This window comes from Mycetomoellerius zeteki, unplaced genomic scaffold, assembly GCF_001594055.1.
Source record: "Mycetomoellerius zeteki isolate Tzet28-1 unplaced genomic scaffold, Tzet1.0 scaffold46, whole genome shotgun sequence".
NCBI classification, from domain to species: domain Eukaryota; kingdom Metazoa; phylum Arthropoda; class Insecta; order Hymenoptera; family Formicidae; genus Mycetomoellerius; species Mycetomoellerius zeteki.
The window spans coordinates 166979-185079 of NW_017257457.1; the positions used below are offsets into that span (position 1 = coordinate 166979).

The 18101-nt window shown below is 31.1% G+C and overlaps 1 protein-coding gene across 1 annotated transcript; it reads right to left on the reverse strand.

The window, feature by feature from the left end:
* Positions 1 to 4251: 4251 nt before the first annotated feature.
* Positions 4252 to 17503, reverse strand: VGlut (Vesicular glutamate transporter). Its single transcript, XM_018454894.1, has 11 exons — positions 17425 to 17503; positions 16758 to 17212; positions 13876 to 16561; positions 12710 to 13686; positions 7447 to 7667; positions 6868 to 7184; positions 6470 to 6644; positions 5736 to 6028; positions 5187 to 5567; positions 4896 to 5105; positions 4252 to 4605 (listed from the first exon to the last, which is right to left on the reverse strand). The coding sequence occupies exons 1-11, from the start codon at positions 17470 to 17472 to the stop codon at positions 4357 to 4359; spliced, it is 6012 nt and encodes a 2003-aa protein (XP_018310396.1). The 5' UTR covers positions 17473 to 17503; the 3' UTR covers positions 4252 to 4356.
* Positions 17504 to 18101: the final 598 nt, after the last annotated feature.

Consider the following 18101-nt stretch of genomic DNA (forward strand, 5'->3'; position numbering starts at 1 on the left):
TCTTTTCCCAACATTAGTCTGACAACAAATTGTTTCTCTCAGCGTGGCAGTGACGCAGACGACACACAACAGTTAGATGACAGTTATCGCGTGCATACCATTAATTTCAAGTGTTGCAAGTGTTTCCGACTTTCTATCATCGTGTGTCTTTTTTAAAGCACAGAGCTCGCGGTCGATGCACCACGCGAAAAAATGTGCGTTGCGGCATCGTTATTTCATGTCATCATTAATACGAGCGTTCTAATCATGACTGGTTATTAGCCTGTCCTGTATTGTCACTAATGTTACGAAGTGTGATTACTACCGTTGCGTACGGGGTGTTTGGTAATAGTCGCATGCATGGTAAACGGGACGATACTCCCCATCAGAGCTTAATATGACCTCTTTCTATATTAAAACTTTGTTAGACAAGAATTAACTTAAAGTTGCTTTCCAATCAGAAGTTTATTTGGAAATTTTTACTTCTAAAATTTTGCTGTATTGCTGTAAGTCTATAGTATTTATTGGAAAAAGAGGCATATGATTATATGTATAAAAAATTGATTAAAACAAGAATTTACTTTAAAATTTGTTACAAGTTTGTATCTCTTAAGAAGACCATTTCCTTTTCTTTTGGTGGTCCATATCTCAAAAGTTATCAGTATTTTATTATTTATCATAATTCTATTTTGATTATACAGATTAATAATTACATATATAAACATGTTATAAAAAAGTAAATTTGCTTTATACAATATTAAAAGATCAAACTCGTTCACCAGATGTGTTAATTCTCAAACACCCCATATATTCATAAATAATAAATAAAATCACCCAACTAGCAAATATAAATAATTAAACTCTAAATTTGGTGCTCGATTATAACATGTGCTTCAAGCTTTCATTTAAGAATTATTGTCGTACACTAAAGCGTCCAATAAAATCAATACTTTAAAAAGCATGTCTTTACACCTTAATATTTTTAACAAATAAATTGCACCAATCATTCTCAAATATATCGATCATCACACATGTATTATTATCATTAACGCATTTAATATGCAGCCATGCCCAATTGATACATATATGTACATACATATATGTATGTATATGTACATATATATGTATATTTATATTTATATCATCGTAGAATATAATAGCAAATAATACATGACATATGTAATATATAATCTTATTTATCGACGAAGAATGCAAGACAATATTTGCCGATATTATATATATATATATATGTCGACACATATATGGATTATAATGGTATATCGTATTTTTAAAAAGGTCTCGCATAAATTGACTAATTTTGTGGATCTTCCTTGGCTATAACGGAGTTATAGTCTAGATTATTCGATTTGTTGATCCACACACGCACAGGGCGTTTAACGGCGTACTTGTATCACGACGTTGTCATTAGCTAAATATTATATATATCTTATCTATATGCGAATATGCATATCAGATTAGATTTATTACTGAACAAAATCAAATCGGTTAATTTCGGTTTTGTTCACTTTTATATTGTAAATATTAAAAAATGATTCGTATTTGTTTGCGAAGATTAAAGATATATCTGTCCATGCATATGAAGTGCTCGATAGGACTCGATTTGGCAAACACACATGTTTCTGCGTAAAAATTCAAATAAATTTTGCAATTGCAAATAACCTCTTTTCTTAATCTATTTAAATTTAACAATTTATTTCTCAAGTATATTTATTCTCGTACATTTTTCTAAAAGAATAATTTCAATCTTTCACCAAGAATATCGTTTCGTGCATCAAGTACATGTATTGAATATACTCTTTTTTTATAATCAGATACAAAAAATGAAATTAATCGAAATTAACCGCTTGACGAGCCTAATATTTTCAGTACTACTTGCTCGCAAAATCCGGCGTCACATGTCACATACTTTTTATTGTTTTCTTGTATGTGTACTCTTTTATCTTCAACTGCGCACATGCGCAATCATGAAGAACGTACATATATACTTATATGTATACAATAAAAGATGTGTGTTTGTATAATATATATAATATATACATATAGATTGCATATATATGTATATATATATAATATACGTATATATACGAAATACATCTAGACAATGTATAATATACATATACTGTTTTTTTTTCTAATTAACAATCTTACTTTCATTTTTGTTATTCACTTTCATGATTTGTCTACTTAATATCTATCATACTTTATTATGATACTTTCATGTTGTTATCAACTTTCTTACGAATACTTTCATACGTTTCATATTAAGTCGTTACGCGAACGTTTTTGGATTTATCTTGAATATTAAGAAAATTTACGAAAAAAATTCTATTTAAAGAATTCGACTTGATTCGGACGCATTTATTTATAAATTGTCTTTTTATCATTTTTTAAATAATTCACGCTTGCTTTTAATGGATATTAATGAAAACTTAATAGCTGCATTTTATCTTTCTTTTCTGTCTCTGCGGTTTTTATATTTATAAATTTTACATGCGATATCTACATGACATAGATATCTTACGAAAATTTGTAGGTATATTTCTTTGATATTCAAATAATCGTCCAGATTTCTAAATTTTCGTTAATGTTACCACATTTGATTTTTGTAAATTTTCTTTAAGTTTTATCCAATTCGCAAATTATAATAATATACCTAGATATACTATATCACAAAGTCAAAGTATATTTAGAAAAGTAGATGTTTCAATTTAGATATCGTCGTAATGGTAGATCAAATTGTACTGTATCTGAGTGTGCGTAAAAGATGTCGAATATCTTTTTGTTTAACTTCATTTCGACAAGCGATTTACGTTATTCGCTATATTGATTCGCGGAACTTTTCTCCTTTATTGCTATATTTCTATTATTTCGCGTAAATAACTAAACACGTCACTCACGGACAATTGGAAATACCTAAAAGTTTCAGCGATTGAGCTATATGTGTCGCGTGCACTAAAATCTCATACGATTTTGGTATATTTTCAAACCTCGCCGTTAATTATTGTCCACAAAGAGAATTATTGTCTCGCGAAGGTTTGAATTATTGTCGCTTTACTGGACATACCTCATCATTGATAAGCGGCATCTTGCGTTTAATACTCTTTTTTTTTTATAAAAGAAATCAATATTGCCAATATTGCACGCGAATATGATATATAATTTAATAAAAAGATTTCAAAATTTTATAAAATTGAAGAATCTCTTAAGAATTATTAATATCTTAATTTTTCTATAAATTAAAGAAACATTCTTTTTGTGATATCTCACAGAAAGAGTTAAAACAGTCGATTATCGCATTGCAATGTAAAGCTTGTCTTAACAATACGCTTCACATTCTCTAAATGTTAAAATATAAATTTAAACGCGGCTAAATGTATATTACATAAAATACATTTTCAAGTTTCTTGCTCAATTAGTTGTTTCTCTTTTACTTCCAAGAGTAAAAGTATGTGTATATAAATAAAAAATAATATAGAAAGTTTTTCCGGCTGAATTTTTTGAACCAGAAATTTATCTTTTGCAGCTAGTGACTTATTGTCAATTTTAAATAACGGAGTGCACGTGTACACACTTCCAATTGTTTATCACACGCCGTTATAAACAGTATCATAAATATGTCTTTAACGAAGTAAATATCATAGCGATACATTTAATTGTCAATCAATCTCGCTAAGTTAACAACATAATAAGTTTGATTTTTAGATTCCGTATCATTTCGAGTTATTCGCGTGGATATTCACAGCGCCATTCTCTGCACTTTTAGATATTTATACGCTCAACAAAAAGATTCCTTTTTTCTCTTTCTGATATTTATCGAAGACGTAAAACTTAGAAGTGTATTTGATCTGTAAATTTGTATTTTGATTTGTAAAATTCAAAATCATAGCTGTTATCTGAAATCTTATTTTTTATACATGTGGTCTTCAGACATGCTACAATCAAATTATAATGGTAAATAATTCTATAAAATGATTTATAATTTATTAAGCTACACATTCAATATATAATATTTTATAATTTTTATACCAAATGACATAAATTTATGACGTTTATATAACAAAATGATTTTTAATTTTTATCGTTCAATAAGATTAAGAGCAAAAGATTAATTTTTTTTAAAGAAAAGAATGAATAATTCTCATGACTTTATATTTTTTCAAGGGAAACAAACTTATTTGTGTAACTATGAAATTTGATCTCTTTACTGGCCTTAATTCCGCAAGTTTTAATAAAGATGCAGCATGTCTGAGGAGGATGTAGGATTGACAGATAACTAACGATACGAATGATCTACAACCTCGGAGAAACAGTCTGCTTTTCTCGTATCCAATTATTCTATCCGGTGATCGAGCATTCTCAGTTCCATTGTTGATTGTGCACGTCATACGTGTAGTCGTCCGTTGCCGGTGGTTGCACGAAAGACGCGTTAACGTCGCTAGCGAATGGATTCGTTGAGTAAAATGGATTGCCGCTGTTGGTTTCTGTCGAGCCGTAGTTTATCGCAGGAGCCTTACTATCTTGTCGTGCGTACAGATGATTTTCAGCCGGTGACTGCTCATAAGTATTCCAATCGTCAGTGACGCTTCCGTCTCGGGACGGTTGCTTCTAGAAGAAATAGTTATTTTTCAAATCTTATTATTTTTATTGCAAAAAGTAATAAATATATTTATTTTGAAAGAATAAATTTTCAAATCTCAAGTAGAGCATATTAAGTAGATCATTTTGCATCACATTTCATAATCGTCATAATGCATCAAAAAATATACAAGTATAATTTGCAAGTATGTGTAACAATTTTGATTTTATTTAAAGATCAAGTGATAGCGATGATTTAAACGAATCTGTATGATATTCGTTGTAAATATAGTAATTACTAATAATTTGAGCATACTCACTATGAATTCGGATTGCATAGTTTTCGGTGGAGGTGGAACGGGCGGTTTTGTCTGGCTGAATTCATCCATGGGATTCCAGCTCTTTTGTTCTTCTAAAGTGGGATCAGCCCAGGGTTGCAACTCACCGGAGCAGAAAATAGCATAGAACGTCACTCCGAAAATATGAACACATGCAGCTATGATAAAAACGTTCCGCCAGCTATGTGGGTCCTGCACAAATGTATATTCTAATCTTTATTTGTACATATTAAATTCTGAAAGATGCTTGAAAAAGTATATTCTTCGTCGTACCTTCTTCTCCGTGATGTTATCCACGAAGAAAGGAACTAATAGACCAGCGATGGTGCCAATCCCGTTGGACATGCCCATTAAGATACTGGCGTATCTTGGAGCGATATCTAGATGATTGACATTAAAACCAGAGATAGCAAAACCGCTGCACGCGACGCCGATCGCGAGAGCGACCGTAGCTGCAGTTCCGTTTTTGGACGTCGTTGCATGAGCCACCACTAAGAAAAAGAGTGCTTCCATACCGAAACCACCACAGTTGAAAATCTTCCTGACATTTGTCGTTGTCATGATGCCACGTTTACGGAGATAATCCGCCAGCAAACCACCGCAAGGTACAATCATCGTCATAAGTAAGTGTGGAAGCGAACCAATGACTCCGGTCTACCAAAATATTTAAGAATAAAACGTATTTCATACATTTCGATTGTAAAATAAGTATTATATCTAATTTTTATATAATAAATCAGTGACATTTTAAATAAAGCTCTTTCCTCATTATGGTTTTATCGAGAAATTATATTATATTAAATACTATAATTATATATTTACCTCGACAAGAGGCATGCCAAAAGACTCGTGCATGAAACGCGGTTGGAAGAGTACCAGCAGATAAAAGTTCCACGATCTGCAAAAATTAGCGACAATGATGGCATATACCGGCATTGAGGTAAGAAACTTGCGCCAGGGAGTCGTCGCCAGCGTGGGCACAGGTGCTTGCGTTTGTCCTTGTCCGAGCGAATCTTCGATGTAACGTAATTCACGAGCCGAGATACTGGGATGTTTCGACGGCTTTTCGAAGGTCAACCACAACCAGAAACCATACCAAATCAATCCGCATATGCCTACAATTTATTTTGCTAAAAATTACATCTACCAACGCAATATTTTGTTTTGTTGTTACACGGAGTAAAAATTTTACTGTCGTTGCTAATATATATTCAGTGTAAAAGCAATTAAATGGCCGTTATAATTGTTAGAATGTAATTTTTTTTGTTGACAAAGTAAAACAAATATAAGTAAATTTCTAAGCAAATTTGTTCGTAGAAAAAATGTGTTTGTTTCTAAACTAAAATAGTCTATTTGAATATTTCTAGCAAATTGTTTTTGCTGTTGCAACAAACGAAATTTAGTTGTGTTATAGCAAAACAATTTGTATGTTATAAATAAATAAAATTATTATTCTTAATAAAGCTTTCTGTTCATATAGAAATTTGTTAAAACAGCACATAAAATATTTCTTTTTCTACGTATGCTTGCCATTGAGACACAAGAAATCTCTTTACCGTAGAAATAAAACGACGCCGTCCAGCCAAACCAGAAACTCAAGTATCCAGAAAGCGGCATACCTATCACCATTGCGGCGTACGATCCACAAAACGCTAATGTGGCCAAACGCGATCTCTCTAGAGGTGGTGCCCAGTATTTCCAAATACCATGACACGCTGGGTACGTGACACCCTAAAAAAAAGAAAAAATAAATAAAAACTGGTTACAATTGTAACAAAATATATCAGATATTATAATAGAATATATTGCAAATATTATAGAGATGAAAATCTATATGACTTTTTAATAAACTTTACTCTTTATGAAATATTTTTACATTTATGTATTATATATATACGTAGCATATTCTAACTGTATCCTTTAGTTTTGTTAAATTTTTCAACTTTTTACTTACCTCGACCAGTCCTTTCAATACTTGCACACCCATGTCAACGATAGGATCTACTTTCAGTGCTCCAGGTACCAACAAATTCAAAAAAGCAGATATTGCGATGGCTGTGCCAAATATTCTGTTAGCAGGATATAACGATGCGAGAAAGCCACCGGGCACTTGCGTTACTAAATAACCCCAGAAAAATGATGAATCAAGGGCGCTTTCCATGCCGATCGTCCAGTTGAATTTGATAGTATTATTTTCGCCTTCCGTAGTATTTTTCATGACAAGCTTGGCCATACCCATGTTACATCTCATGCCAAACGAAATAATGAATCCTAAAAATATGATTAATTAGAACAATGAAAAGAAAATTTTACTTTTTTATTTATGAATATATATATATATATATACATATAATATTTTCTTCTATTTCACAAAATCATTGTGAAAGACTATCCATGTTTTATTTCTTTAATTCTTAGTTTATTAACTAACAGATAAACTTTTATAGTAATATGGGATATAAAACAGAATAGCAAGCAACATATATAAAGTTGGGAAAACAAAATAGTCTTCTAATTTATTATTCATTCTTACCTACACAAGCTAGCGTTGCGATGGTATACCTCTTTGAAAGACATGGACATTCTGGCATGCAGTAAGTATCGATATGTCGCAATGGTGGTCTCTCTGGCTCTGGAAGCGACTCGAACGAAGGCTGCGCGCTGTATCCTCTTTCATCCTCGAATCCCTTGTTGTCTTTGCTACCCTCGCATGTAGTTTCAAACTCCTCATAACCGCCGGCACTTCTTCTGAATCTGTAGAGTTGGTGTCTTCTTAATAAATTATCTTTTCACATTCAAATAGTAAATTTTTAATCATCTGTATCATTTTTTTGAAATAATCTCTTTCTTTAATTGAAATCATAACCCAGATATAGCAACGTGTCCGTCTTGTTACTGGCATGTTGCTTGCTAAGTATGTATTGCTAAGCATGTGTTGCTGTCAGAAATGCAACAATTTAGTCCTCATTTGTTGGCAACTTGATGCCTTCGCGATATGATAACATTGAGTAGCAACTTGCCAACAATTTGCTGACAACTTTAAAATTGTCATTATCAAAATTCATACTATTGCCATCATATTGCCATAATAATATGCAGCATCAATGCTGTCATATTGCCGATAATACAAGATAACATTGCCGCAGCTATCTTGTTGTTAAACTGCTGGCAATACATATACATATTGTCTGCATGTTGCTACAATGTCGGTATATTCGAAATCGTTGAAGAGAAATCTATACGGCAAGTATAGATTGCCAACACCATAAGCAATCACAGATTTAATTGTGCGATTTTGCTGAGACACGCTTTGCTATCTGGGTTAACATATATAATGATATAAACAAACAAACGCAAAAAGAAATATTATATATATATGTATACACATAAATATATTTACATACTAACATGTTCTATAAATATATTAATGAAATATGTTATAAATGTGTGTAGTATATTACCCGGATAATTTCTGTGATGCTTTCGTCTTGAGAGAGTCAAAAGCTACGAGACCCGCCGCTGCGAATCCGGACATTTTCCAATTATTGGGGTTGCTTCGTAATTTTGTACGATCGTGATGTTATATGGCAGCCCCTGTAGTAACAAATATAAGTTATTTTATAAAAAATCAAAAATACATGCTATACGCATAATACGTTCATACGTTACATTATAAATAAAATATGTTAAAATTACAATTGTAAAAATAATTTAGATGCTATAAAAACAAACATTAATTTTTGAAGATTTTTCCAAAATCGATATTAAATATTTTAAGTAATTCAACGTTTTTAATATCCTTACAGATAATTGTCGCGTTGCTGCTATATCTCGGCTACCTACAGCTTTTTTCAGAAAGATCTGCTATACCTATATAGAGTATTTCTACAGAACGGTACAGGGGGAATCCGAGTAGGAGTGTTTATTTGGAGTGGCAGTCTCTCTACCCCTAATCCCTAATCTCTCGAGGGAGCATCTCCGGAGGGTAGAAAACTGTGAGAAGAAACGTTTCACGGACCGTACACTGAGATCATATTTTTCACTTAAAGTTTGTCGGAGACACATTTTAGTTAAAATCGTAAAATCTTTACAAATTTACCCTTAATTAAGACACAGCATATTGAAAGAAAGTATGTGGATTTTAGCGATTTAATTGCTGTAAAATTAAATAAGATAATACAAAATGATATTTGAAATTTTTATGTATAAATTTCAAATGTATAACTATATAAGTATTAAAAATAATTTTCATATCTCTTTCATAATGTGCAGACAAATAATATATTATAAATTGGATTACATACATCATGTATATTTTACTTTCATTTTTATGGTTAGCATTTTAATATATTTTCTTCATATTAAAGATTTTCTTATTGCTTTATATTAAAAGTTAAATATTCTTTTGGAGCTTGTATTGCTCTGTACTTTCATTGTGCGATTGTAAGTCTCGTCACAAATTGTAATCGTCGTCATTGCATGATGGAGTGTGTAGCTGCCTGCAAAAATCGTTATGGGGTGCTGCGCTGATCGTAAAGAGGCACATCAGAGGACAATGGCTCTCGGATATTAAAATGGCACGTGACAGACAAAAGGCACCAAAATGTACAGTACGTGTTAACGAATTAGGGTGGAATGATGAGTATATGGGACATGCTGACTCAACTTAATGGACATTGAGCGACATTCGGCACTTTTGTAGTCTCTACGTCGTGACTTCGCGCCTTGTATATTTTCCGACGTATATTAATGACACATATTTTAGAAACTTAAAATTTAACAAACACATTGTTTGTGTAAAAGGAAAAAGAATTAATAAGTATATAATTTCTTTAAAGACAAGAACGACTGGACCAAGATGTATGAATGACAGCAGAAATATATTCACGATTAACATTACAATTAATATTTTCTGTGATATTATGTTTCTTTTTCTAAAGAAGAATTTTTCTATGAAGGAAATAATAAAGTAATAAAATATGAATGATATTATATAGAAATTAAGAAAGAAAGAACGAAATAAAGATATATTCATTGTCATGAATAAATAATAAAGGGCGTGAACAGGATAAGAACCCATCGTGATATATTCAAAGAGAATTTTAATTAAAACAGAAATTCAATTTACAGCTAATCGACGTAAGAATGGGGCAAACAAGCGTCGACAACATCTCACAGCCTTGGGCATTCGTACAAATCAAGCCTAAATGAATTCATTATAGTATAGAAAGCATCAAAAGCTTTAATACCCACGGTTAGGCCAATCGTGTTGCAGATTTCGCATATTTACAGATAGCAATCAGCATTATTGGAATGCTTCTCTAGACTCGCTCTAATAATTCACAAAAAAGAGCACAAAAGAAAGTCAGATAATTTTTGGATATTCGAATTACTTTAAAAATTTTATAAACGAAAAATTTTCCCGTTTATCTGCAGTCATAGATTTTCAGCAGAAATAAACGTATTGAAAAAATTTCTTGATTATCTCATTGAAAATGAACGATTTCTTCTTTTTGATTTTATTTAATCTCAAATCTCATAGAATCTATTTTCCTCAATTCCTGTCCAAATTAGAAATCCGCTAATAAAAGCTAAATTAAAAGATGTTAATCTTTGTTTTGAAATTAAACGAATAATATTATATCACACAACTTCACTAATACTGAAATTTCTCACAATCATCTCTCTTTCACTAGTATATCACCACTAGTATATCAACGATCTCATCACCATTTTAGTAAAGAATCCCAAATTTGGTTCCCAAAGGCACAGAGATGCACGAAAGGATTGTCTCCGATTTCACTTGCGAGCAAAATGGTACCATAATTCGCGATTTTTCATATTTAAATAAAATAATATCAAATGGCGAACCGGAAACAATAAAGAAAATTTGGGACTCACCAATAATTAAGTCCAGATACAGTTACGAGCGGAGTGGGTAACGGTAGCGCGGGGTACGCGACGGAGAACGTCGTCGACGTCGCCTGACGTCGTCGTCGTCGTCGTCGTCGACGGCGGCGGCGGCGGCGGCAACGAAGTTGACTTCTGGCCACGGCGTCAGCGCGTCTCGATGCAGCGATGCGATTGGTTCATCAGGAACGACGCATCGATATCACTAGCCAATCATCAGCGGTTACAACCCCCTTTAGATCGACCCCAGGCGGAGCTTCCTATGCACCCCGGCCGAAAGTTTTGCAATACAAAACGGCACGCACAGAAAAGAAATGATCGTAACGGCGTTAAGGTTGATTAACTGGACGATATATATTAACATACGTATTATCGGTATGCTGAGATTCCGTTATGTTATTTAGGGAATCGGTCTCTTAAAGGGCAAGTATTTGAGTAAAATGATTAGTTGCGATTAATTTCTCAATAGATTTTTTAATATGTAAAAGGATAAATTCTTATATAATTGCGATAGTTTTATTAGATATTAATAAATTTTGTCGTTTATTTTAAAAGCTCAAAATACATGTTTATAATTTTTTAAAGTTTAGGAAATATATATATTATGTGTAAAGATGATTTTTTTTAAATTTAATTCTATTAAAACGAACATTCCGAAAATTTATGATTTTAATTTTAATTTCTTTAGCTAGTGTAGACTTAACTTTATTGTTAAATTTTTTAATTACAACAGTTGAAGAAAAAGATATTTTCTTACCAATTAAATATTACAATTATATATAATAAAATTGGAGTTTTTGCGACATATTCCTTATCTATTTAATTCATTGTGTTAACTAAAGTTGCAAATAAAACTTAAAAGTTTAAAATAGCAATACAATTTCTTTGTTAAAGTTGATAATCATATCATAACTATAACTAATTGAGATAAATGACGAAAACTCGAAATTTTGTCAGCATAAACAGACATTGAGATACGTTCCGTTATATCTAATATTTCAGTTACTTTTAATTAAATTTTTTATGATAATATGTTAACGATTAAGAAATAAATATATCGAAAATTCTTCCTTCAGATTCGGTAGCCAACTTGCGTTGTTACAAACAGAGCAATCGAGGGTAGAGACCCTTTCCGGTGGTTGCCAGGAAATATCGATCTGCCCAGAGGAATGGATGCTGCTGTTCTCAATGGTTGGAGTATACTTTATCTTCTCTTCGAAATCAGACGCTCTAAATAACTTGGATTTCACTATCATTCTGACATACCAACAGACGTCTGTGAGAGTACTTAATCCATAAAAGGGAATAGATTTGTCGGCAAGCTTATCGTTTGTGGTGATTTTACAAGTAAAAATTTTCTAAATTTTTTCACGAGGTAAGAACGTTGATTTTCACGTTGATTTCTCTTTACAACCTTTGAATTGACAGAGAGAGAGAGAGAGAGAGAGGGAGAGACGTTTTTAATATAGCCTGATCTCAATTAATTTTAATTCTTTCTAAAATTTATAAAATCACAATACAAAATTTTTATTTAAAATATTGAGCAATATGTCTCTCGCCATTATTGCCATGTTTAAGATACAAGTTTAAGATACATATAAAACGAATTTGTCATATAGTGACATTAGAGTTTTTTGTATTTTGTAATCGTTACACAATACTTTTGTTTTAGCGTATACATTAATATATCTAATACATTTAGTATCTGAAGTGCTATCATAATTTTTAATTTTTATAAAAATAAATTTATAGAAGACAACATTAAACAAAGAAAATTTCAATAAGTTTAAGGATGTTATTATTATGATTAAAGAGCTATCAACATACCGTTTCGCAATATCGATATAAAACAACATCATAATATATCAAACTTTTTCACAAATCACCTACCAGAAATTGATAGCGTACTAATTTCATAAGTGTCGTCCGGTTGTAATGTCCTTATCAACGAACGTTTAATGCTTTTGCATAATTCTACATATCGCAACAATTTCAACTTGAAGTCTAAATCAAGGTCATCCATATAATCATTGCAGGCATCGGTTAAAATCGCGAAGGCATGTCTCCTGCGTAGATTAGCGTTAGATCGTAAACTATCATTGGAACGATCGGACATATCTTTCTCAAATATTTGTTTATTCTTTCTTGAACATGAACATGTAAATCTCTTTGCTTTGTTTAATTCCGATATATCGTAAAGTTGTTTATGTGTATTTCTAGCATTTTTCCTCCAGGAATGTGATAATGATGTTTTAAAAGATTCATTGCTATTAACGTTAGAATATTTAATTGGTACATCTCGATATTTGTTTCTGGTCCTGCATTGTTCATATTCGTACCGCATCTGTTCATTTTCACAATGATCTTGATTATGCATTTGCTTATAGATTCGCTTATTATCGTATGTCTTTTCTTGCTGTTTATATGTGGTATGTCCAAAATATTTCGAATCACTCTCCGTAAGAAACGCTTTGGTCGATTGCGAAGAAATTGTTATACTTGTTTCCGAATTTTCCAAGTCGTATCGATGAGAGTTTCTGACGTAGTTCATAACGTTTCCAATTTTTTTCTTTTTATCGTATCGTATTCGATTATTTCTGTTTAATTTTTGCTTTTCTATGTTTTCAGTTGTAGAAGGTAACAAATCGTAAGACCACAGAGAAGGTTTAATCGAACGGAAGCTTAATAAGATCTTATTGTCATCATTTTCCAATCTGTGGTCGCAAAACTTTATGTTTTCTTTACATCTTTTTTTTTCCTTTGTCCTACTAATTGATAAAATCACATTTGAAGATTCACAAGAAGATGTGGTATAACTTCGCTTGCAGCAATCATAAGTTGAGCATGAAGTTATGCTGTAACCCTATAAAAAAATAGATAATAAATTGAAGAAAAGCTCATTTTGAAAATTATAGCTATAGATTTTTAATTTTCAAAGCCAGAAACAATTAGAAAATATTGAACTCAAACATTAAACTCAATCATAAAAAGAATCAAATTTTAATTTTATACATAAATAAAATATTTTATTTAGAAGTATAATCTGTCTTACACATTTGTCACTTGTCTCTTTCTTTCTAGTATCTTCAAAAGATTCTTCTGTTTTCCAAAAAGTTTTAGTCATTTTATTATTATTATTACTTATTTTATTGTTAAACAATATTTTTCTCAGCTTTTCACGAATCAAACGCTTTATTCTATTGATAGATTTGTCGATGGAATTGCGAAACTTTGTTATCGCGAGTATCATTTGCGGTCGTATTTCCTCAGAATAATTATTTGGATGTCTACGAGATGCTGTTCTGTGTTTAATTATTGTCGATATGTTGTCGTTATGAATACCGTTCGCTAATCTGCGTCCGCGAAGCATTGATTTTTGGAATTTATCTTGCCTGTCGCTCATCGCAAATTCACTTGTCGTTACGAACGAACGACAATATAGCGATGCATTGGATATCGAGTGATTTTTCGAACGTAGATATTCTCTTGTTGAGACAGAACTTCTTGAATCTCCATTGGATCGGAATCTTCCTTTCGACATGGAAAATCTTTCCGGCGATGTAACAAAATCTTGTGTTCCATCTTTTACATCTAACATTTCCTTATTTATATCAGGAAAAATTTGATTTCTTTTCTTGGAAACAATTAAAGTATGCGTAGAAAGATTTGCTATTTCATTGCATCCATCGCTTGTTTCCTTGATATTTTTATCATTTTCACATGTCAACCAAACTGTTCGTGGATAACACGTATCTATATTGATTTCTTTCGATAATATCTTTGATTTAGGCATTTGAATTGGAATCGAAATTGTTAGCAAATTGTTGCTTCTGGATGATACCTGCACTGTTTTGGAATAGTCCGTACTTCGAGCTGTTACTGCATCAAAATTATTTTGAGATGTTTCAAAAGCACAATTATTTTTTCTTAAAATATTATCAGTGACTGTGATATCTATGAAATCATCGCATCGACAAGAACAACATGAGTTACTTCCAATTTCTACTTTTGCAGAATTTAATAAGCTATCATTTTCTCGCGTATCGAAGTGTTTATCGATTTTATTGATATTGTTCGAGAAACAATTATAGTTTAATTCTACTAATTGTTTATCATATTCTGAATTTTGTATGAATGATGTAATACTACATCTATTAGTATTTGTACAAATTTCATTTTCCAAATTCGATTTTTTGTTCGACAAACAATCGTATTCGTTGGAGGTTTGCGAAAAATTGTCCAAATCTTTGTTTGTCTTTATTTTAGTAAAAGTATATTCAATTTCACTGTTTGTTTCGATAAAATTTTCGTATGATATACATGTACAATTTGCATTATCATATTCACAATTTTTTAGAAATGATGTAATACCGCATTCATTAATATTGTTACAAATTTCGTTTTCTAAATTTGAGTTGTTATTCGACAAACAATCGCATTCGTTGGTGCCTGTGGTCTGCGAGAAACTGTCCAAATCTTTGTTACTAAAAATGTCTTCAATTTCATTGTTTGTTTCTGTAAAGTTTTCGTATGATAAACATGTGCAATTTGCATTATTTACTAATTGCGTGGACATATCATTCCTTATAATTAAATTACTCGATTCAAGAATATTTTTTCCACACTTTTTTACATCATCGTCATAATTGATATCCATTGAATTCAAAATTGCGCAGTCTTCTCGATTTCTTTCAACAGAATTATCAACGCATGACGTCATATTATATATTTCTTCCACATTATCTTTGCAAGGATCATTACAAGAGAAGTTTACAAGATTTTCAACATATCTCGAACTATTCTCATTATTATTTTCTGTTTTATTTTGTACTATATTTTTTATAAAGCTTCGATCTGCTTCATCCGATTGTGAATAGCACGTGTCGAGCTTTTCAGCTTTTTCGTGTGCATCGACATGTGCATCATTGAAATTCGTACCATTATCTTTACATTGCGAAAAACATTTTAATTCGTTAATTTCAGTACTTGACTTTGAGGACAAAATAGAGAAATCTTCTTGAACCATACATTTGTGGACATTCTGACAAATCGGTACTCTCGTAACGAAAAAGTGTTTTTTGATATTGGGGGCTTTTAACTTGAAACTGATATATCCAGAATATATTTCGCAATTAAGACATAGCGTTTTTGTCAGTTCGATATTTAATTTTTCTATAACACTATTGAGACACGAGCAAACATTATGCATGCTATCTTCGAACTTTCGCTTCATCACTATCAAGCAAGATTCGGTTAAAGATGGATCAGCTTCAAAAATTCGTCTAATTAGATTGCTCGGTTTGCAAGGCAAAGATAAGCGAGTGACATTAGCGCTAGAGAACGTCGAATATTCATGATCTTCTATTTGTACTTTATGAATAATTATCTTCAATTTCAAATCATTCCGTATCTTCTTTGATTCGGTATTGCACGATTTCTCATTAAAAGATTTATTTATTTTATCAGTGCTATAATCATTTTGCCTAGATCCAGTTGCAACGCAAGTAGAATAATAATAGGAATTATCTTCTTTTTGATGGAGAAAATTTTGATTTAAATCAAGTATCTGATGTTTTCGATATTTTGATGTCGTTTGTTGTATGTGTTCGGTACTTCTGTCATAAATGTTTTTTGCTAATGATTTGACAGTTTTTTTACACTTGATTGATCGTTTTGTATTGCAAGGTACCGTATTTAAATTCATGTTACAGTCCATTGAAATAGTAGTATTGAAATTCCTAGTAAATAAAATTTGGTGTAATTTTACGATAATTGATAAGTAAAGCATTTTCAATAAACATTAATGAAGGAATGATCTTTTATTAAAGTTAAGACATGTTAATTTGATCAATTTCATTCAGTCGTCGATACTTGAAATATTCCATTTTAAATTTTTAGTGATAAAATATTTCTTTTCATATACATATAACATACATGAAGTAATTGCGATCTAAATAGTCTTGCTCGTTGACAAAATTCCACAAATTAAAGTTTTTTAAAATATTATCTTCGATGCCCAATGTATCTAACTCCCGGCAAACTTTTTTCAATCTATGATACAAAATGACAGAATCCAGAAAACAAGTGATCAGATCATCCTTTATCATGCGTTTGATGGTATTTTTCATAATTTCTTCCATCGTGCTGATATCGTATTCAGCGATTTTGTTCAAAGGATCCTTCCACATAATTATCATATCGATGAATTTCTTGAAACATGGAAACTGCTTAGCCCATCGAGAATTTGTGTTGTACACGAACTCCTTTAACAAGGACTGAAATCTATATTCCAGACTAGGCACAAAAAGTGCTCGAATCTTGTCGAAATAGGGACCATATTTATTTAAATCAAATACTATATCTTGGCTCGCACAATCACATGGTTTTATCTAAAATATAAATTGAACGTTGGATGAAGAGAGAAGCCAACTATATTTTTTTAAATGATAAATCGTATTACTTGTATGTAGCAAAAAATCATTCTTTTAAAATTTTACATACAAATAAAATTGCACTTTATATTTTGCTGTACCATTTAGTGAATATTAAATAAAATAATTTAGGAAATAAAAAGAAATGTATAACATATGTCTTTTATTACCGGTAATGCCTGCTCATTCCTAAACGTATACAATTGATTCTTTGTCATGATAAAATTAATTACGAAAAAAGAGAAAAAGAAAAAATAGAGAAAAATACAAATATATTTAAGTATATAATAATTTTATGCACGTATCAAATAATCTATACATCTTTCTTCGAATAAATATTCCGAATATTTAATGATATTTAATAACGCATACAACCTAGAAATGCACAGTCAATATTACTTTTCTTCTTGAAGATGGATACAATTAAAGATTATATCAGTTAATTGTATTTCCTATATTCACGGCTTTACAGCCATGAAAATATGACTAATATTCTTTCTTGTATAATAGCAAGGTATTTCGTATTTATTAATACCATATAATGATGCTGGCTTGTAGATACGCTTATAAATGCGCAATTATACTGACATTACATTGGCGATGCAATATTATACGAGAATAATTTATTATGTACTATTTTCATTTAAACTATTTAACTTTATTATCTCCATTGCCATTGCGACGCCAAAATGTAGGACTCGTTGGATATGCATTATATTAAAAATGATAAATGTAATACCTTTAGACAGATGCGTAAAAAGCAAGAAAAAAATTATGTAAAAATGCATCAAGTTAATTTATTGCTTAATTGAAATATTATAAATAAACTATAACTCTCTAAAATAAT